Source organism: Sceloporus occidentalis, unplaced genomic scaffold, assembly GCF_023333645.1.
Source record: "Sceloporus occidentalis isolate IW3139 unplaced genomic scaffold, rSceOcc1.0.p SCAF_2, whole genome shotgun sequence".
Taxonomy (NCBI): Eukaryota; Metazoa; Chordata; class Lepidosauria; order Squamata; family Phrynosomatidae; genus Sceloporus; species Sceloporus occidentalis.
Window position 1 is genome coordinate 200406218 of NW_028316982.1, and position 22745 is coordinate 200428962.

The 22745-nt window shown below is 39.0% G+C and overlaps 1 protein-coding gene across 4 annotated transcripts in view; it reads left to right on the forward strand.

The window, feature by feature from the left end:
* Positions 1–22745, forward strand: part of DSCAM (DS cell adhesion molecule) — a 486147-nt gene that overhangs the window by 443448 nt on the left and 19954 nt on the right. For all 4 annotated transcript variants that reach the window (XM_089511983.1, XM_089511984.1, XM_089511982.1 and 1 more), the window contains 3 exons: positions 1756–1905; positions 3474–3671; positions 12900–13202. In XM_089511983.1, the coding sequence (XP_089368109.1) occupies positions 1756–1905; positions 3474–3671; positions 12900–13202 (651 nt within the window). The remainder of the gene's footprint in view (positions 1–1755; positions 1906–3473; positions 3672–12899; positions 13203–22745) is intronic.

The following is a 22745-nucleotide window of genomic DNA, read 5'->3' on the forward strand; positions in this document are numbered from 1 at the left end:
CTATCCCCAAATGATTACAGCACTCTCAGGGAAATTTTATTGTGTAAACCCTGATTGTACCATGCGTTGAAATGGTTTGTTCATAGAAGCTCTGAATCTGTGGGTGGCTCACTAACCCCTATAGGTTTGAGAGAGACCTATTTTTTGCCTCTTGCTCAGCTACTTTGTGTTTCACAGCTTAATGGTGGGAAAGCTACAGTCAGATGGGAAAGAGATTTCCCTCTGATCCTGGATGTTTTTGTTGTGTTTTTCTCTTCTTGGGGTAAATACCTATCATACTTGATAGTGGGTGAATGAGTTGATTCTGATAATACTAAAGTAGGAAATTGAAGGGCTATGTAGAGAAGAGTCAAACTGTAACCTTATGACATGTTTGTAGGTCCACTCACACTACAGAATTTTAGCAGTATAGGGCTGTACGGTTGGGCAGCATGCAGCTGCCCCTTTACTAGCTGGATCAGAGCCACAGCAACCTCATGCCGCAGCCCCAATCCAGTCTCCAGAGAGCCCAAAAAGGAACTGCAAAAAGCAGCTCCTTTTTGTGCCCTCCAAGGTGCGCCATAGCCACAGTGGCACAGCTTTATGATGCTCCTTCAGTGCTGCATCATGTGGATGCATCACCAGAGGGGCATCATGATGGTGCATGCCATATAGAGTGGCATGTGCCAAAATGGCACCCTAGGGACGGGGTTAGGGCATCCAGCATGCAGACCATGGGTTAAGTGCTGGTAAAAAGCCAGTAAAACATTTAAGAAGCACATTTGTGTGAAAGCCTTACTTTCTAAACTTCAGAGAATCATCCCCTCGCCGCCAGCATTCCTGAATCATTCGGGGAGCAACCATTCCCGTTAACGGAAACTTTGTGCTAATGGGAAATGACTGCTCCCCGAATGATTCAGGGATGCTGGAGGCAAGGGGATGATTCCCTGATGTTTAGGAAGCATGTCAGGCTTTCACACACACACTCTTCCTAAATGTTTTACTGAGGTTTTTACCAGTGCTTACCCCACGGTAAGAGCTGGTATGAAAATCTTCAAAGTTGTGGTAAACCCCTGGAATGGGGAAAGGGCCAGGATGGTGGATAGGATCACTTCCAAGCATCCCCTCTCACAAAGTAAAGCCAAACTAGACCCTTAATTTTCAGTGTTTTTGGTTTGGTTTTGTTGCATTGTGGATCTATTTTTACAATTTTTGCAAAATACATTTGGCCTCTGTACTCTACGACAACATGCATAAGAATGCACTGTAAAAAAAAATCCTGCTATGGTCCCTTTGGAGGGGCAAAATGAAGCCTGCCTGTATTCAAAATTTAAATTCCAGACATCAGCATTAATTGATTTCATCTTTTAATATAAATGACCTGTTGTTGAAGATTGTTTAAAGTCTTCATATCTTAGTGTAATTGTATATGCAGTATTTCAAAACCAAAAAGAGGGAGAGTGCTGTTCCTTGTTCTTTGCCCTTTTTCTTTCTTTCATTCTTGTATTTTGAAATATGAAATTTTTAATTCACATGTGCAAGATTAAATCCCTATTAAGAACTAGGTTTTTAAAATAATAATAATAATAATAATAATAATAATAATAATAATAATTCACCCATATGAGAAAGATCAGTAAGTGCTGATCAAAAGCAAATCATATGCTGTATTCCAAGATAAAATAATAAGGAATTAATATTTGTAATTCTTCATCAGATATCAGTAAAAATGAGGAACAGAACAGACATTTTTCTCTATCTTTCCTTTCCCCACAGATGACAGATCAACAGTCTTGCTAACTGATGCTGATTTTGGAGAGACATCAAAACAGAAATCACTGACTGTTACCCATACAGTACATTATCAGTCTGTCTCACAGGCCACTGGACCACTGGTGGATGTTTCTGATGCCCGGCCAGGAACAAGTAAGTGTGAAGGACAAATTGTTGTGTGCTTCAAAGCCAAATAAAGATCATGCCAATCTTTTATTCCAGAAGAAATTAAAGTCCACAGTAAAAATGTCTGTGGAGGAATCTGTATGTCAAATACGAAACTGATTCTGATAATGAGATGTTATCCATAACTCACTTGGTGAGTTATCTGAATTCAATCAAATTTGAATTCATTTCACTGGAATAAGCCATTCACCTTGCTCAGCTCTTTTCCCACATGGATAATGTGGGTATAGGATATAGTTGCACTGATACTGGATAAGAACTAGCACTGACTTACTGTGTTGAATTTTTATAAGGGGATCACCTGAAAATCTTGCGTTTTGCATGAAATAAAATGGCTAGATTTTTGTATTCCTGCTGATTGCCTTTCCACTCAGTACAAATTGGTCTTGGGGTGGGAGATTTGGAATTTCTATTAAAGTTCAAAATACTGATTGTTATTCTGTGGTGTTATAACTTTCTTGGGTAAATGAACAATTTCTCCAATTTTTTGCTCTGGTTACATACAGTATAGAAAACACATAATACAATTAGTATGTTCAGTAAACAAATATACCATTCTAGGGTTCTGGGTTTTTTTTTTCTTTTCATTTTGTTATTGTTTGGAATATTTACTAATACTTTGGCATCAATTATAAGAGGTTTAGAAAAGACATTGTACAATCAATATAAAACACTGCAGCATGTTGTTAAATTAAGGAGTCAATTTTGTTTTGCTCAGCTACTCATCTAACTATTGCCTTTACTCAACAGAAAAGATGGCATGCCATGTTCATTGCTGAATGACTTTTTTTAAAAGTGTACTGGTTATTACCCTGATCTCAGAGTGAACAACATATGGACAGTTTGCATCTAAAAAGGCTTTGTAAATAAAAAAAATCTGTCAATCTGTCTATGTGAAAGGATGATTCATGAATAATTTTTATATCTATGACAATTTACCCTTAGCTCTTTCCATTAAAAATTCATTATATTTAAAATATAAAAGATCAACCATGCTATTTTGAAGAATATCAAATAACTTTTTCATAAGTTTGGATTTATATTTTTAATACTATTATTCCCTATGTTAGTAATACCCTCTTAGATGCATTAAAGGAAATTCTTTCAGTGCTGCTATTATGTGGCATTCTATTTTCACCAAATTCTCTCCCACCCATTCCTTTGAAAAATGAGTAAATGAGGATTACAAGAACTGAGACTTTAGCATGATCCCTTAATGATTGATTTCTAGATAATGGTGTGTGTGGTTTTTTTTAACGACTCTAAATAGTATTTTATTTATGTGACACAAAAAGTATCACCTGCTTGGCAATCAAGACATATAAAAGGAAAGTGAATAAAGATGCAGCATTTCTTACAAATATATTCCACATAGATATTATTAGAGAATGGAAAGATTAGCCTATCTGACATCAGATCTCATACTAACACTCAGTCGCTGAAGGTTTTTGTTTTTTTTAATTCCTTTCAGCCATTTTTCCTGTCTTCTTTTCTTGACTATCAAGCACTCAGCAATCTCTCTCTTTTAACTGCAGACCCTACAACAAGAAGGAATGCAAAGGCTGGGCCTACTGCTCGGAACAGATATGCCAGCCAATGGACTCTCAACAGACCTCATCCAACTATATCAGCACACACCTTAACAACAGATTGGAGGCTACCAACCCCCAGAGCCACAGGGTCTGTGGATAAAGAAAGTGACAGCTATAGTGTCAGTCCATCACAAGATACAGGTATCATTTCTTCTTATAGACCTTAGAACCTAGGCAATAGAATACCTCCTTTTCTCAATTTGATCTGATACATCTGAGTTTAGGTTCTTTTTCTTAAAGAGGGGAATAAATAGTTGGTCATTTCATCGTCACTTGCAAAAAGGATCAATTACCAGTATTTCTATGCAGCAATATCAATATTCTACGCAGCATTCCTCTTTTATTTGGATGTCCCCAGGTGTTATGGAAAAAATATTGTGTGGAGAAAAATATATGTTGTTTTTGCACAGGACATAATATTTTCTGTGCAGGAAACCTGTTTTCTATATAGAAAAATGTAGTAAAATGTTTTTTCCTGCACAATAATTCTTGTACAACACTAAAGATGTTCAAATACCCAGAGAAAAATGTCTAAAATTGTGCTGTTCTTCTTGATGGGCTTTTCTCATTGTCACGAAATCTGTTTTTCAACCTAGGCTGAACAGGCCAAATAACATATCCTTCCCTTATCCACATTACACAGGGCCCAATCCCCAGTTCTGGTTCAAACTATCCTGATGACATACATTCAATTGAGGACTGAACTCACATTTATACCACACTTAAAATAAATTTTAAAAACTCACCTTTTGATCTGGATTTTCCAGAGCTCCCTGAAACGATGCTGGGTGGCTTTTCACACATGCATCCTGTGACACTGCTGGCTCAAAGCAGTCCCTCTTTTTTTTAATTATTATTTATTTATAGAATCCACAACATTTACATAGTACTTGATTTGCGTTATATTGAGCCATGTATACCTTTACATTACATAACACATACAATTGCTTTTTAATATGGATATACGTACTAAAACATATATGAATTTAACTTATACTTCCAGCTACTTGAGACTTGCTTACATCTTAATATCTAATTTGTTTTATCTTTGATGACAAATTATCATTACAGTTTCCTTCACTCTTTAAATTAACTTTTTACAGATCAAACGATAATATAATAGGATAAAAATAACAGAAAGAGGTGTTTCCTCTTACTATTATTTAACTCTTGGCCTGACATAATTCTGTCATATTAAGTATACCTCTTTTGGTGGTATATTCTTCCCTTATTTTCTGCTGTCTGTACAGTTTCCACAATCTTTTATATTTACTGAATTTTTCCAACTGAGTAAAACAATTATTTCCCTCCAAACCAATATCTATACATAGATTTATCTAGAATAATCTACAAATGTATTTAAGATTTTAACGTTCCATCATTCTTTAGCAGGCTGTTTTTCCATCTTGTCTTCAAGAGATCATAAAATTCATCCCAGTCTCGCTGTATGTTGTTTTCTGTCTTGTCCTTCATCCAGCATGTTAATCTGTCCATTTCTACCATCTCATAAAGTTTAAATAACCACATCTGTAGAGCCTTTGGATTTTTCCATGTTTTTGCAAAGGATATTCTCGTACAAGTTAAGGCATAAAAAAGAAACTTCCCTTTCTGCTTTTCTAATTTACTATCAAACATTCCTAACAAGAAAGTTTCCGGTAGAAATGGTATTTAAATTTTCAGATCTATCGTTAGACATTTATATATATTAATCCAATATTGTTTAGCTATTTTACATGTCCACCATATGTGAAAGTAGGATCCAATCTTATTATGACATTTCCAACAAGTGGGGTTTATATTTTTATACATATAAGATAGTTTTTTTGGAGATAAATGCCACCTGTATATCATTTTGTAAACATTTTCTTTCAGTTCCTGTGAAGTTGTATATTTCAATTTTTTGGACCATATTTTCTCCCATTCCTCGTAGTTCAGATTGTGGCCTACACTTTATCATGGAATGTCTGATTACTTCCTCCTCTGTCTCCCACTCCAATAGCATCTTGTAATACTTAGAAATGAATTTCTTGTTCCCTTTCAATGTGATCTTTTCCCATTGTGTCTTTTGGCTTTCTATCCCTATTAGCTTCTTATCTATTTTCCATCTTTCATATAACTGCCTATATAGATACCAGTGACATGTTATTCCGGCTTCTTTGAGTTCTGCCTGTGATTTCATTGTTCTTTCACTTTCTGTTACATCTTTTAATAGATCTGAATAACATAACCACTTTGATTTTGAAATACCTTCTTTGCTAAAAAAAAAAAAAAGGCTTCATGGGGTGAACACCATTGAGGGAGAGATCTACATAATCTACCTTTTAATTTGTCCCACACAAAAAGTAAGGCTTTCTTCACTGTATGGTTCTTAAATTCTCTGTGTATCTTATCTTTCCCGTAAAAAAACATATCCATGCCAACCATATCTCATATCTCCCCCTTCAAGAGTCAATAATCTTACATTTTTTAACACAACCCATTCAGAAAGCCAATTTAATACAGAAGCAAAATAATAAAGTTTCAAATTGGGAAGGCCAAAGCCACCCTTGCTCTTACAGTCACACAAAATCTTCTGGTTAATTATGGCCTTTTTTCTATTCCAAATGAATTTTAATATATCAGATTGCCAGGTCTTTAGTGGTTTTAGAGAGTGTAATACTGGGATTGTTTGAAACAAAAACATGATTTTAGGTAATATGCTCATTTGTATTACCGAGATTTTTCCGAGCAGGGATAGTTGTAGCTTATCCCATTTTTTAAAATCCTTTTTTATCTTACTCCACACTTTTTCATAATTGTTATGATACAAATCTGTATTTTTGTTTGTTAAGGTTATACCTAAATAGTTTACTTTCTTTTCTACACCAAAACCACTTTCTATTTCTAATTTCCGATCTTCAATGCCTGATATATTTTTAGTTAGTATCACAGTTTTTTCTTTGTTCACTTTTAACCCCGCTACCTCCTCAAATTCCATCAATAGTTTAACTAAAGATTTTATTCCTGTACTTGGATCTTCCAATAGAAACACAATATCACAAGCAGTCCCTCTGAGGTTAGAATGAGGTGCCCAGCCATGTGACTGAAGCTGGGCATCTCATTTTCAGCCTCAGAGGGAGTGGCTTGCACTGGCAGTGCCAGTGACAGGCAACACAGTGGGACACATGTGTGAACAGCTACCTGGCCTCATTCCAGATTATCCAGTAAAAGGGGGAAATCAGGGCAGCTTTCATGCCAGAATATTACAGGCTGCTCCATGTGGATATGGCCCTAGAAATGAATATTTTAAAATATTATTTCAGTTCTTGGTGTTATAAATCACTGTATCTGTGTCCCCAAATAGACATGATGGTAGATCTATCTTTATGTACACAATTTTTAAAAATGCAACGAGTACCAGCTAGGATGAAATATGAAAACTTAATTCAATTTCTGAAACTGCTTTGGAAGGAAATCCTCCACTAAAACTCATGAGAATTGGCAGATGGATTGAAAGAATCTTGCCCAGATCCAAGGTACATGAAGAAAGGGTTGATTTTCACCTCCCTATGGCTCTGCTTTGGACCTAAATACCTTAAAGGTACCAGATGCTGTATGATCTTGGAAGCCAAGCAGGGTCACCTTGGATTGGAGACCACTAAACATAGGTGGAAACATGATATTTTTTTTCTATTGTTAAATCCAACCATGGATAATGATACAACAACACTGATTCTGATTTGGCTAGAGCTTAACTTTTGTCTATATTCTATCATTATGAATATAGCCCTGTACCTATTGTTTATTAACAGAGATCTGCTCAAAACCTTATGTTTTATTTGGAAGCAAACACTGAAATTATATGCCCAAAATTCTAGTATCTTTGTATGTGGAGCAGAAATAATTACATTTGTAGAGGTTGGCTGTTGTTATTTTTAGATTCAGCAGAAATACCAGTTTGACACAGACTGGAAGCCTTTAAGCAAAGTTATGCAGCTGTCAGAGTTGAAGACATTGTGTATGCCTTGTCTGAGAACACATACAGCTGCTTACACTTATGTTGACATGGTAAACACTTATAGCCTGACAAGAAAGAGGTCTGCCTACTGCATGCCCATGAGAAAGTGATGGATGCTCTATTCTAGAGGAGCAGCTTAATAAATCTTGACCATTGGACTACTTCTCTCCATATTGACTGCAAAATTAGGGACTAGTTTGAGAGGTCTGTCACCTGCTGATTGAAGTTGGTACTCATGCTTCAAATAGACACATATAAATTAATTAATATAATAAAGCTCCAACTGCCTTGCCTGGAAGAAGACTAGCCCTCCCTTCAGCCACCATCTTGAAGGGAGAGAGAGGGGCAGGCGAGCTCCAACTGCCTTGCCTGGAAGAAGACAAGCCCTCCCTTCAGCCACCATCTTGAAGGGGAGAGAGGCAGCCTAGCTCCACCAGGCCTGCCTGGAAGAAGAAGAGCCCTCCCATCATCCTGCATCTTGAGGGAGAGAGAGGCAGGCTAGCTCCACCAGGCCTGCCTGGAAGAAGAAGAGCCCTCCCTCCGGTCCATCTGCCTTGGTCCAGGCCTCCGAGGGAGAGAAGAATGCTGGACCTGATTCCCTCCCCCCTCACCATTCCTTCTCCTTTTGTGTCGTGTCTTTTAGATTGTAAGCCTGCGGGCAGGGAACTGTCTGGTTAAAAATAATAATAAATGTAAGCCATCCTGAGAGCCATTAGGGCTGAAGGGCGGGATATAAATACCTAAATAAATAAATAAATAAATAAATAAATAAATAAAATTACGACAATATGTTTTAAAAACCAAGTAAACCAACTTTATTCATGCCAAAGTTCAGGTATCTAGATATCATCACACATCCTCTTTTTTTGTTACAGATGAATTTTGTTATTCATACATACTTTGCAATAACTTTTTGATGAAAAAGATTCATCCATTTTTATTTTATTTTATTTTTGTTCCACATGAAATTGGATTTCATGTAGGCCAAAAATAGTTTCTGGACATTACTCAGTGTGAAGTGAGAAATGAGTTAGTCTACTGTACAGCAACTCAGACTCAGTCTTTCTAGACCACCTGGAAAATAGGTGACTGGGAAAGTGAGCAATAATGAGCCTTCTCTTGAAATGACAATATCAACTGTCAGTCAAAACAGCTATCCAAAGCCAATTAAAAAGCTGTGTCCTGATTTCAATAGTTGGAACCAAATAAAAGTTCACAGATATGCCTTCAAAACATTTCACCAGCAAGCCTTATTATTTATTTGCTAGACTGTAAGTATGGTCAAGCCAGGCAATGTCATCTGGGAGCAAAACTGGGAACATACAGAAACATTTCATCCTTACTGAACTATAATGATAACAACCTGATAGCTGGTTTCAGCACATAACCTTCTTTGTGATTTTTAGTACATGATTGCCTCAGTACTTGTAGTAATACTAATTCTACAGAGAAATGTAAATTCTAATATTTGCTTTCCCTGCTGAAGTAATGCTATTTTTTTTAAAAAGTCATATGACTGGATTTTACTCTTATTGCGGCATTCGGAGCAGGCATAACCAAGTGATCCTAGATAGCTCTAAAAACCCACAAAAAACTGTGATCCTAGACTGCATTTCTCAGAGTTAAGTACCATTAAATTGTAGTTACTTACAAGTAAGTGGGTAAAGGAATGAAGCCTAAGTTATCTAAGTTCATTTTTCACCATGCTAAAAATTATCTTAATCTAAGAGAATCCTTGGGCTGCCCTGATCAAATTATGCAAAGTGGGAGGCTACAAGAGAAGGGAGTCTTTTCAGTGGTGTTACCCCATTTATAGAATGCACACCTCACAGAGTCTTAGTTGTATTTTATCTTCTTTTTTTAATCTGGAAAACTCCCAGAGAACTTTGATTATTGGCACAAATACACACATTTATTCCTGGCAATATTAGTCTTCTACACTTGACAGTTCTCACTAATGGCAGTGGTGGTGGTTCATGGTTCCCATGTCAGTGAGGCACCAAATTGGTTTATGGTTTCCATGTCAGTGAGGCACCAAAGGTCTCACTGACATGGAAAGGAGCTACCCAGTATGCTGAACTTATTATTTGGGGGATAGGTTGTTGTGAAAAAATGGGGGGCAGGAGGTACAGACAACAACGGACACCCAATTGGCAGAAAAAGACCACAACTTTATTGAAAACAGCAAGTGAGTGAGAGGGTTGGCCTGAAAGCATAAGGTCTAGATCTGTCATCCACCAACCCATGTTGGTCAATGAACAGAATTGCCTGGTCATGTCCAGGCTTTGGGATGACAGAGGGATAACCGACAGAACATGTGTTCACCACATCGGGTGCCGGTTATGCACATATGTGCATCTCCACCCCTTGTCACCGGAGAACGCTGAATCGCTTTTGCCCCCACATTGGCGACATCGCTACTCCCTCAGCACCCCTGGGTCCCCATTGGACTCCTGATCCAGTGATCTGCAGCACAGGAAACCATGCCCATCAGATGCGAGACCTATGGTATCTATCAAAGCAGGGGGAGAACCACTAAGGTAAATTTTGAATCTTCAATACCAAATACCGTAATTATAATAAAGATACAAAATTTTCTTGCAAAATGTATATTTTTATGTGTATTACAGTTAATAAAGAACAACAGTGATGAACAATTCCTAAATACATTAACAACACTAAGCCAGCTGTAGAAATTAATGCTATTTACTGGTGATTGATAGTCCCAATGATGAAAACAAAGTCTTCAAAACAACAGCAGTGGAAACTTGTAGTCCCAATGATGAGGATGGAGTCAATAGACTATGAGCGGTGGCAATATTCTGCTGTTGTAGGACAATCCAATCTAGGAGCTATGGTTATGATTATTTGTAGCTCTTGTGGATAAAATAACATTCCATTAATGGCAATATCCTTCAAATTTTGACTGTTTTCAACAAAAGAAACATGGTGCGAAACCTTCAGACGGCTACCTCCAGAGTAATGTGTGGCCGTTTCGACTCACTATGGTCTTCATCAGTATAAAATAAATTACAATTCCGGATAGGTATATCATTCTGTCATTCCATGCTTCCAGATCATAGGACAACTTGAATTAGCAATAGTAGAATCCCTGTGGGCGAAACGGCCACACATTTTTCCGGAGGTAGCCATCTGAAGGTTTCGCAACAGCAGAATATTGTCCTACAACAGCAGAATATTGCCACCGCTCATAGTCTACTGACTCCATCCTCATCATTGGGACTACTAGTTACCACTGCTGTTGTTTTAAAGACTTTGCTTTCATCATTGGGACTATCAATCACCAGTTAATAGCATTAATTTCTATTTTTTCCATCTTTCCCTCTTATATGACCCTGAATTTCCTATCTCCAAAAGTCAATGAATAGTTCATTCATAGCAAAAGGATAAATTACAGCAGATGGAGGAAAATGTTCACCATTATTTGTTTCCTGACCAAAAGAATAAATAAATAGGGTTAAATGACACTTGGGAAACCTGGCTGGAAATAATAATACAGTGGGGACAATTTCATATATATTTCACCTTGGGCAATTTCAGATGACACTGTTATAGCAGTATTATTTCACTTTAACCACTATGGCTGCCTCTTATGGGATCCTGGGATTTGCAGTTTAGAGAGAAGCATTAAGAATTTTCAGCCAGAGAGTTCATAGGCCTCACTAAACTAGAAATCCTAGAATTCCACAGGAGGCAGCCAGAGAAGTTAAAGTGGGATAATAGTGTTATAATAGTGTAGGGTGGTATTGTCTTCATGCATCCTAAAATGTATCTGGAAATTATTATATGCAGAAATATACACATTTTTGTGCAGGAATTGTGGAGGCTTGTATGCCAACTGCAACCCTTCCTGGGCCAAAAGGACCTTGAAACCGTGGTACATGCTCTGGTAACCTCTTGTCTAGATTTCTGCAATGCGCTCTACATAGGGCTACCCTTGTACCAAGCCCGGAAGCTTCAGCTAGTACAAAATATTGCAGCCAGATTGGTCACCGAAGCATCCAGATTTGACCATATAACACCTATTCTGAAAGATCTTCACTGGCTGCCTATTCGCTTCCGAGCGCAATACAAGGTGTTGGTTATCACCTATAAAGCCCTATATGGCTTGGGCCCGAGTTACTTGAGGGACCGCATCTCCCCATATAATCCGCCCCGCACACTTAGGACATCCCGGAAGAACCTGTTGGAAATTCCATCTTCCAAATATGTTGTTACATCCCAGATGGCCTTTTCAGTGGCAGCCCCACAAATCTGGAATGGTCTTCCCGAGAAGCTCCGTCTTGTGGCCCCCCTGGAAACATTTTAAAAGAGGCTTAAAACCTTCCTCTTCTGTCTAGCCTTCCCCACTGAAAAATGAAGTTGTGCACTCCCAGTCCCATTGACTCTCTGCCTTACTCTCTTGAATGATTGTTTTTTAGATTTTATATAATTTGTATTTTGCATTTTATCTATTTTATGAGATGTTGTAACGGTTTTATTGGTCTGTAAACTGCTTTGATCTAAGGAAAAGCGGTATACAAATAAAAAAATTTATCATTATTATTAACTGTTCTGTTTCAAGATAGCCATGTGTGCCTTTTCTTCAAGAGTACTGCTTTTATGGGCAAGCAACTACCACGGACAATAAAAATCTTACATACAAAAAGTACATGAGTTTGTTGTGCAAGATTCCTTTTTCTGTGCCATATTTTTGTGAAAGTTTTTCTTTTTGTTGTGCAAAATTGCTGTGTTTCTCTTAGACAACAGAAATCAAGGACAAAAACATACATGGCTGTTTGAAACACTGTTTTCTATACATACACACACACACACACATACATACATACACCCATTCTCCCACAAAAAACGATGTGCATTTTTTACAATTTTTTTTCCCACAGCAGTAAGAAAATTATGAAATTATTCATATTCCTTTGCTAGGGCAAAATATTTGAACATTAACATGTTTAAAATACACAAATATAATTTTCTTCATGAAGGAAAGAAGCTAAAAGACATACTTAAGAAATGTTAAGAAGTGCTAGTGCGGAGAACTCCTTTATAATGTTCTATTTATGTTCGTGAAAGAAGCATCTGAGACACACACACCCTCCTATTACACATTCAAACTGGACACGAGGCACCTGTTAATCTAATGTGTTCAGATACACAGGAATCCAAATTTGTAGTCCAGTGTGCAAACCACTATATCATACTTACCTTGCTCTCTCATAATGATGTTCTGAATAGTGGATATGTGAATAATGAAACATTAACTTGTCCCTATAATCTTAAATATAGTTTGCTTATTTTTCAAGCTATCAAAAGAGTTCCCATTTGAAGTGACTGCTTTCCCATTTGATGTTTAGATCGAGCAAGAAGCAGCATGGTCTCCACAGAAAGTGCCTCCTCTACTTATGAAGAGCTAGCACGAGCGTATGAACATGCCAAGATGGAAGAACAGCTGCGACATGCCAAGTTTACCATCACGGAATGCTTCATATCAGACACTTCATCAGAGCAGCTTACAGCAGGGACTAATGAGTACACAGACAGCCTGACCTCAAGCACCCCGTCCGAATCGGGGATCTGCAGGTTTACTGCATCACCTCCCAAACCTCAGGACGCAGGACGCGTGACAAACATGGCTGTTCCAAAGGCACATCGGCCAGGTAGGTCCTAGGGCAGACTTGCTAATTCCAACAGACAAAAATTCATGCAGAGGAAGGTTTGCTGCTATAGAGGTGAAGCTGCCAAATAACCCCCCTACCCTGGAAATATATGAAATGTTTCTTTCCAGTCTCCTAACAGTGCAATCCTAATTCAAGATGTGCCAGCTGTTGGAAGCTGTGATTAGGCAGGAGCCTTCTGCCAGCTAAATTGCCTTTATGCCTGCCTAGTCGGCCTTCTGTTGACCTATCTCAGAGATCAGTTGCAGAGGAATTTGACAGTATAACTGCATCTGGCAGAAGATTCAGAAGAAGATCCAAAAGAACTAGAGGAGGGCAGGGACAGATTGAGGGAGGAACAGGGATATGGCAAAATTAAACCTCAGCCAGGCTAAGGACACAGCCACTACCTCAGCTTAAAGGTCAGGGCCATCACTGATATAGTCCTAAGTGATTCCCCACTAGGCAGAGAGGGCTTTGGATTCAACATAGCTTCATCTAGTCCCAGGTCAACTCAGCTGATTTTGTTACATACAGATTGCTTTCTAAAATACATCCCACAACATGCCCTGATTCAGGGTGTAGCTATGTGGGCAAGGGACAAAATAACTATTATGCCTGCCCCCCCCCCCCATGACATTTTATTCCATAGCCCAAATTTCTAGCAGTGCACACAGTGAGCCATTGAAAATTGTTCACACATAGAACACTTCTGTTTGCTGTGTTCTCATTTCCTTAGTAACTTTGCCTCTCCCTTTTCTTTGGATGCCTAAGGACTTGCCCATTCACATTAATGATGGGAATTGCATACATATCAGATTGGAAGCACTCCCCTACTACATGTCCCTTCATTAGGGCAATTGGGCAGTTGCTGGTCCCATGTGCTCTCATCCACCCTCATCCTTAACCCTGCCTCCCTGTCCTATGTCCTACCCAACATGCCATTTGGTTTGTGTATGTGTGTTTTGTTTTTAACATAATTCCAGAGTCCTGCTAATGTGGTTAAACAAAAAAATAAAATTAAAAAATAAAATGGAGTTAAACAAAAAAGGCTGTTCTGGAATAGCAGTCGGGGGTGAGGAGATACTGACACCCTGAGACTGCAATCCTGGATAATTTCCTCACCTGTAGACTAGTGCTATACCAGCACAATGGGGAACCTATGGATGGGTTTTTCCCATCAATGGCAAGGTATTGACTAACCACGATTGGAAGACAAGGCAGCAAGAAGAGAGAAATTGCACTATAAAATAGGTGTCACCAAAGGCATTATTATCCGACATGTGTGAGAAAGTCCTAAATTGAATTTCTATTTGCTAATTGCTAAATTGCTAATTTCTATAATGCTCAACTAAATTTTTGTGTTATTGCAATGCTAGAAATTTAGGGACTAGAGGAAAATTTCATTTGGAGGGGCATATTTCTTATTGGGAGGCTAGTGCTCTCATCTTGCATCCCCTCCCATAGATAAATTCCTGTTCTCATTCCAAATTAACATTTTCTTTAACAGATGAATGCTACCTGCCTGGTGCCTTTTAAATGTCAGTATCTCTCTACCCTCACCATATACTTTCTAATAGGTTGTCCTTTAGAAGGTTATCATATGTAAATACTTTCTTCAGTGAGAAAAGGAAGCTTCATATTCCATGTACTCCCCTTAAAAAATGAAATAGAACTCCTTCGCTATAGCAAAACTATTCTTCTCTTAGTGGGTGTTGACATTCTGGTTATATGATCTTCTTTGAGATGGAATGGGCAAAGTATGTGGTTGTTGGGCTGCAACTCACAGAAGTCCTAATCAGTATAGCAATGATGGCAGCTCTGTTCCAATGACACTTTGCCCACCCCACATTGGTGTTGTGGCACTATGTACTTTCTAACAGTATTCCAGTAATAAAAATCATATCATGGAACTTTTATTTGTCTACAGTAGCATCCATAGGAAGTTCCAATAACCAAGCATTGTACTTTCACAGTTTATTCACAGTGGCATCTGTTTTCCTCCACTATGTTAAACTCCATAGGAGTTTCTATATGACTTAACCGCACTGCATTGCAGTATATTAACTGGCCATATTCATTATGTTTCATGCATATTCTTTTGACAGTTGATAAAATTCCAATAAGAAAGAAGAAAGAATTAAGCTCTTTTCTTCCCCTTCTTTTTGTCTGACATTCATATATTAGTAAAAGTGAAAAATTTCTTCCCTCTAGTCAATGCACAGATAATCTCTCTAACACCAAAGACAGATCATTAGCTTGGCTCCTTTTGAATGCCAAGCAAATAATTCAATGGTGTTTTGATATTTCTAAATATTTTAATTACTTCTAAATGATGCAGCTGCCTACTAAAGAATCTAGCACAAAACTTCCAGCCTCTATTTTCCCTGCTGAAATCTCCATAATATGGAAGGTCAGCAAAACCACTCAGGGGATGCACAGATTTATAGTCAGGCCCAAAGCATTTAAGGACATCATTTGTATTCAGTTCTTGTTTTTTTGATAGCTTTTAAGCATATTTTGCATTAGGGGAAATAAATTCATTGCATGGTGATATTAATTAGAATCAGTGCATTAAATCCAAACAATTCTGCAAACACAGTCTCAGTTTATGGTGTCTCGTAACTAATGCTCAGCATTCTACTGCTGTCGAGCAACATAAAATCAAATAAAAATATAGCAGATTAAAACAGAAAATTCCACCCAAAATGTCCTTTAAAAGCAATTTTTAAAATACCTTAAAAAGTTATCTCACACACATACACACGTTGTAGTGATATTTCCTAATCTTACATTAGTTTTGAAATGTAACATCGTTACGCCAACATTTTTGTTATGATGACCCAGTCATAGGTTGTTCTTAGCAATAGCTGCCTTGAGTCCCTGTACTGGGAGGAAGGTGGGATACAAATAAATAGAATAATAATGATAGTGATAATGCTTAATGAGATTAGCCATTTATTGCCTTCCTCTAAGGCTGACATAGAGTGCCTTGTCCAAAGTCACCCTGTGAGTTGCCGTGGCTGAGTTGAGGAAGGATTTGAATTCTCGTCTCATGGAGTCCTAGTCCAACATTCAGGCTACTACACCATGCTGCCCCTTGTGCCTACATTACCCCAACCCTTTAAAAAAGAAGAAGGTATGTTCCAAGGTCAGTGAAACTTTCCATCCTAAGCTTTTCTAACAAAAAATGTTCAACAAATGATAGGTAGCTGGATAGATAGGCACTTCATTGTTGGACTCTTGACATGGAAAACTCCTTAAAAACATCCAGTTCACAACAAAGATCATACCAGAGGCCCAGCATTCAGTTCTCACAGTGGGCAACCAGTTGCCTGTTTAAAGCCCACAAGCAGGACATGAATACAACAGCAGTGTCTCATTCATGATCTTCAGCATATACATAGGCTTGGCACCTTTGGGACCAAAGAGAATGTATATGTACCATGACTGGTAGCTAGTTTATCCTCCATGAATTTATTTGATCGCTTTTAAAGCCGCCATATATGGTGATTTGCACTATGTCTTTAGGTAGTATGGTCAAAGCTAATGCACTACATGAAGGAGAGGTTCCTTTAGTGAAAGAGGCATTATAAATAAATGTTGTTGTTAATCTGTCCTCAGTTCTCCACCATTCACCTTAAGTGGACAAACTTTCCTTTTAAATTTCTGTCATATCCACCCCAGCTTTTTAGCAGCATCTTAAACATCACTGAATCCCAATTAGCTATAGCAATACAGGTGACTTTTAAATCAATAATTTTATTCAGAAATTTAAAGATGAATAGAACTTGCATGCTTTTACCATTATTGTTCCCATCCTGATTATAGATTCATTCATCTACATCAGATTGCTGGAGTGCCCAGTCCCTCTGCCCACATACACACACGTATTATGCATGGCTGCAACATAAGCACACCTAGTTAGCATTTCTCACTTGATTTAATTTGACCAATTTGAAAGAGAGGGAGTTATTTAAAATGTGCATTCATAGCACTATCTCACTGAAGCCTGACTGCAATTTCCACTTCTTAAAAGTTTTCCTAATTCTCTAATTAGCAATATATTGTCCAGGGTCCTCCAATCCATTTTGGACCATTTCCCTTTCAAAAGAGCATAACCATTTCTTCTTTCCCAGCAACTTCTATGCCAGCTGCAATATTTCTTGTAGTACTGGTGTTTTGTCGCATATAATAGTTAGAAGTGATTTCTAAGTCACCTAGCATTTACATGTACCTCTTGCCTGACACATTCTTTATAATACCAAGTTTAGTTTTCCACGTACAAGAAAATTAGTTAATGTGAAAATGACTAGGACAGTTGAAACCACAAGACCGTGAAATTAGCATTTAGTTCTTTAAACTGCAGTGAAGCCTGTAAAAATGAAATAATTAATTATTCAGTACCTTTCAGCCACAGTTGCTTTAGCCTACTAGAAACAAATAATACAACTGAAAAGAAGTTTCTAGAACCCACAGAAATGTCCTTGAACTGCCATGAATCCTGTATGCAAATAAATAAAATTTCTTCATGGCAAAATCTTTAGGTTGTTTAATTTAATATCTATATATTCACACTCCCTGCAAGTGTGGAGTTGCAAATGGATTCCATAGGTTTAGGTTATAACTAATGGTGACTTTGCTTTAGTGCTTCATCTCATGCAAGTCAGAACACCTATGTTTCTTCATCGGTTCCCCTTGTACATGCATTTCATATAAGATGTCCAAGGTTCACTTCTCAGCACCCCCATTTTAAATTATTTCTCTTGCATATAGAGCTCAATCAGTTGTCCTTTGTCTTGTCTTCTGGCTCAAAATGAGATGCAGATATGCAAGGAGAGAGAGAGAGAATGGAGAGTAAAGAGTTTTTATGAGATTTTAAGAGGTTGTTTAAGTCATATTGTTTGAAGAAGAGTTGTATATCCTCAGCACCTTGCCATAGAGATTGCTTTTCCTCTCTCTACAGCTCCAAGAGCCAGATTAAATTTCTTATAGCATATCCAAGTGAGACTGAGTCCATATAGGGCAAGGCTATGGAAAGCCCTGCTCAGCTCACAACTTGCAAAACATTATTTCACATCTCATGGGATTTTTAAGGTCTAAATTCATACCTGGATTTATCACCATTATTTCTTGCCAGGAGTTTCTTGCCCTGTGCTTGTGCATCACTAGCTGGCCAGGTGTGTGAGAAAACGTACTCTAAAAATTTAATGCTGCTTATTTGCTTATTTATTTTTTTAAAATACAAATCCTTGGTCTTTCGAAATGCATGACACATGTAGAAATAGTAATATTTTACTTTTTACATAATCATTAATATCATTTTATTTAGTTTTGTGAGAATTATTAGGTGCATTTGAAATTAGAACAAAGTTGCTATGCATGCTTGCCTGGCCATAGGATTTGAAAAAAAGAGGCTCATTTTCTGTACTGCTCATCCTACCTGAGGCTAAGAATGAGGTTAATAGGATTGTGTCATTATTAATCATTGAACCAGGACACCTTCAGAGTTTGCAAAATTGCAAATATATATCACATTACTAAACATTCAGGCCTTGATGGCTCAGGATGCAATCCTTACTGGGCCTTATTTCTGCATCATAGATGAAATGGATTTCTAATGAAATTTGCATACATATTTCCTAACCCGCATGTAATCCCTCCTCCATCATGTTGCCTCCCTCTCTTTTAAGATTTAGAGAGACCATTTCTCAAACCACCCCTCCATTGTACCCTGCTTCAAGCAAGGCCAAGTTAAAGCAGTTGGGGTCTGGAGCAGTTTAAAAACTGGTGGCCCCTTGTGCACTTATATGTGAGCTATTGGGGGAATAGTGGAATATAAAATATTAAGTAAAAATAATTGGATAATGGACTAAAATGCAAAGTACAAAAATCTTATTACCCTTCCCAAAAATCCCCACCACCACACACACACATAAATATTCTATGACTGTATGTGGAAAAGACGAATATGTGTTGACATTCAGACTACTTCTGTTGCTAAAGAAAATCTGTTGTCAAATTTCTTACTTTAGAAATGAACTGTGCTTGTTTTTGCTACTGCAAAGTCATTTGTAAAACTGTCAAAGGCTATAATGTCCAGAAGATTTGTTTCTGAGGTTGTCAGCACCAATGGGTCCCTTTGTGGACTAAGCATGCATGCCTTCAGTTCATAGTTTTCCCCACCCCCTTCTAGTATTAGATGTCTTTTCTATTATTTTTGTTATTTTATTTATTTCATTTATATCCTGCCTTTTCCACCAATGAACTGAAAGTGGTTTAGATGGCTCCCCCAACTATATCCTCACAACCACCTTATGAGGTAGATTAGGTTAAAATAGAAACGAGGGAACTAAGAATACCCAGTGAGCCTTGTCTATCATTGAAGACTAGAATTTATGTCTTCCAAATCCTAGTCTAGCACTCTGTCCCTTCCATCAAACTGATTTTGCCTGGAAAATATTGTGCACAGAAGATTAGCATATAAAAAGCCAAAAGTTAACAGACAGAATTTTCTCCTGTTCTAGGAATAGCCAGGGATAAGAATTTTGTGTCTTGCCATTCTTCCAATACCATGGACTGTCAAAAAGACAAATAAGTGGACCCCAGAGTAAATCACCCCTGAACTCTCACCAGAAGCCAAAATGAGAAAATTGGGGCTGTACTTTGGACAAATCATGAGTCAACACAACTCATTCCAAAAGACAAGAGTCTTTAAAGTGGAAAGCAATGGAAAAAGGGGAAGACTACATTATATATGGATTGATTAAAAAAAGAAAGCTATGGCTCTGAGTTTGCAAGACCTGCATAGGGCTGTTAATAACAGGCCTCTTGGAGGTCTCTTATTCATAGTGTTGCCATAAGTCAAAGCTGAATTCATCATTCAAAACAACGATCACAACAACAGCCATTCCATTTCTAGTTATTGTTGTTGGTTGCTGCATGCCTTCAAGTCATTTCTGACTTACAGTGATCCTAAGGTGAAGCTCTCATGGGTTTTTTTCTGGGAGAATTTGTTCAAAGGGGGGGTTGCCCTTTTCTCTCTCTCTGAGGTTCAGTGTGACTTGTCCAAGGTCACCTGGTGGCTTTCCATGGCTGACCAGGGATGCAAACCCTGACCTCCCAGTGTCCTAGACCAACATTCAAACCACTATACCACATTGGCTCCCCCAGTTGGCAGTTAGTATTTATTTATTTACTCTCATGTTCAAACAATAAATTTCATTTTTGGATTGGACTGGAGTCTCTAATCCATTGCCAGGCTTCTATCTACTAACATGCATCAATATCATATTTCCTGCAGCCATTGTTCCCCATAAAGCCTTTTACCTTGAGTCAAAAACATTCAGGAAACATTAGCCTGATGCATCAGGTACACCAGACAATAAACAAAACATGTTTCAACACAGCATAAGTTAGAATGGTTATCATATCATCATCTGATTATATTCCTTTTTACCCAGATGTTTCTCTAAATGGGTTCAACGAGGCTTACTTATTCCAAAGTAAAAGTGAATAGGATTGTGGTTTTAGTTTGATCCCAAAGTCATCTGTGGGATTTGAAATATCCAACTTCTATCAATAAACCACTTTAAAACTTCTATGTGTTCTATTACCTTATATTTAACAGTAATTATTTTATAAGATGTGACTTAGCAAAAAAAGTGTGTGCATTCAGTCTGCAGAGCTAAGAAAACCTACTATTTGAGTACAACTCCCAGAATCTCCCAGCCAGACCAGACAGTGGACATGTTGGCTGGAGGGTTCTGGGAGCTGGGCACTCAAAAAAGGAACTTTTCAAAGTTCTGAAATGCTATGGTTAGTAGCTGCCTTTGTAAATGCCTATAAAACAGACTCTTACGATAGCTATTTCTCTCTTGGATCCTGAGCTTGAGGCAAACAGTGGAGGGTGAGGGGGGCAGAAATCTTATTTTATAGTACTCAGTGATTAGTACTATAAAGAATCAGCTCAGCACAATGGTATAAAAAAATACAACATTACATTAATGTAAAGGTAATGTGTTCTTAGCCAGTGTGGTGTAATGGTTTGAATGTTGGACTAAGACACTGGGACACTAGGATTCGAATCCCACATGGAAATCTACTAGGTGATCTTGGGCAAGCCACATTCTCTCATCCTCAGAGGAATGCAAAGACAATACCCCTCTCAATAAATTCTGCCAAGAAAACCCTGTTATAGGTTCACCTTGAGGTCACCATAAGTCATAAATAACTTGAAGGCACACAGCAAGAACAGTAGTGTGTTTCTAAAGTTAATCCTGCAAGCCAGGTAAAATAAATGGGAGACTGTTTTCATTATTTATTGCTTTGTTTTACTGATACGTGAATTTAAACATGCAGAACCTGAGGGTTCACCCATTTGCGTGATAGAGAGCAAAACAGTAACATGAGGCAGAAATCTATTTCAGAGGCTCAGAGTGCAATCATAGGTCTATTCACAGCTTGAATTTTTGTCTGCTCCTTTCTGGAAGGATTCCTGACAGCCTAGTTTTACAGAGCCAGAAAATAAAAATGTGTGTTTTATTTGGCATGGACAGAAGAACAGAACAAAATGCAGGATGAAAAATTTGTTTATCCAGTCAGGTTCCCTTTTGTATTAGGCAACTATTCAGTGTGAGAGTGAAAAGCAACGGTGTTTATCCATCTTGTTTTTGTTAGAACTAGGGTTGCCATCATGGAGGACCTCCAAACCGGGACAAATGTAGGACCAGGTTTGAAAATGTAGGACTTTTTTTTTTTTTATTTCCTGGCTAGGAAATTAAAAAAAAAGTCCTACATTTTCAAACCCTGTCCTCCTCCTCCCGGCTTCGGAGGACGCCTAGGCTCTCTCCCAAGCCGGGAGAAGGAACAGGGGCCGCTTGGAATCGCGCCGCGGTTCCAGTGGCCTCTTCCTCCTCCCGGCTTCGGAGGACGCCTAGGCCGCCTCCCAGGCCTGGAAGGGGCGCGGGGAAGCTTGGCACCGTGGCGATCGCCACGGTGCCAGGCTTCCTCCTCCTCCTCCCGCCCTGGGAGGGCTCCTAGGCCGGCTCCCAGGCCGAGAAGGGCGGGGGGAAGCCTGGCATCGCGGCGATCGCCGCGGTGCCAGGCTTCCTCCTCCTCCTCCCGGCCTGGGAGGAAGCCTAGGCCGGCTCCCAGGCCGAGAAGGGCGGGGGGAAGCCTGGCATCGCGGCGATCGCCGCGGTGCCAGGCTTCCTCCTCCTCCACCCGCCCTGGGAGGGCTCCTAGGCCGGCTCCCAGGCCGAGAAGGGCGGGGGGAAGCCTGGCATCGCGGCGATCGCCGAGGTGCCAGGTTTCCTCCTCCTCCTCTTGGCCTGGGAGGGAGCCTAGGCCAGCTCCCAGGCCGGGAAAGAGGCGGAGGCTGCTCCTCATCGCGGCGATCGCCGCAGTGGGAAGCGGCCTGCTCCTCCTCCCGGCCTGGGAAGAAGCCTAGGCCGGCTCCCAGGCCGGGAAGGAGGCGGAGGCCGCCCCTCATCGCGGCGATCGCCGCGGTGGGAAGCGGCCTCCTCCTCCTCCCTGGCCTCGTGG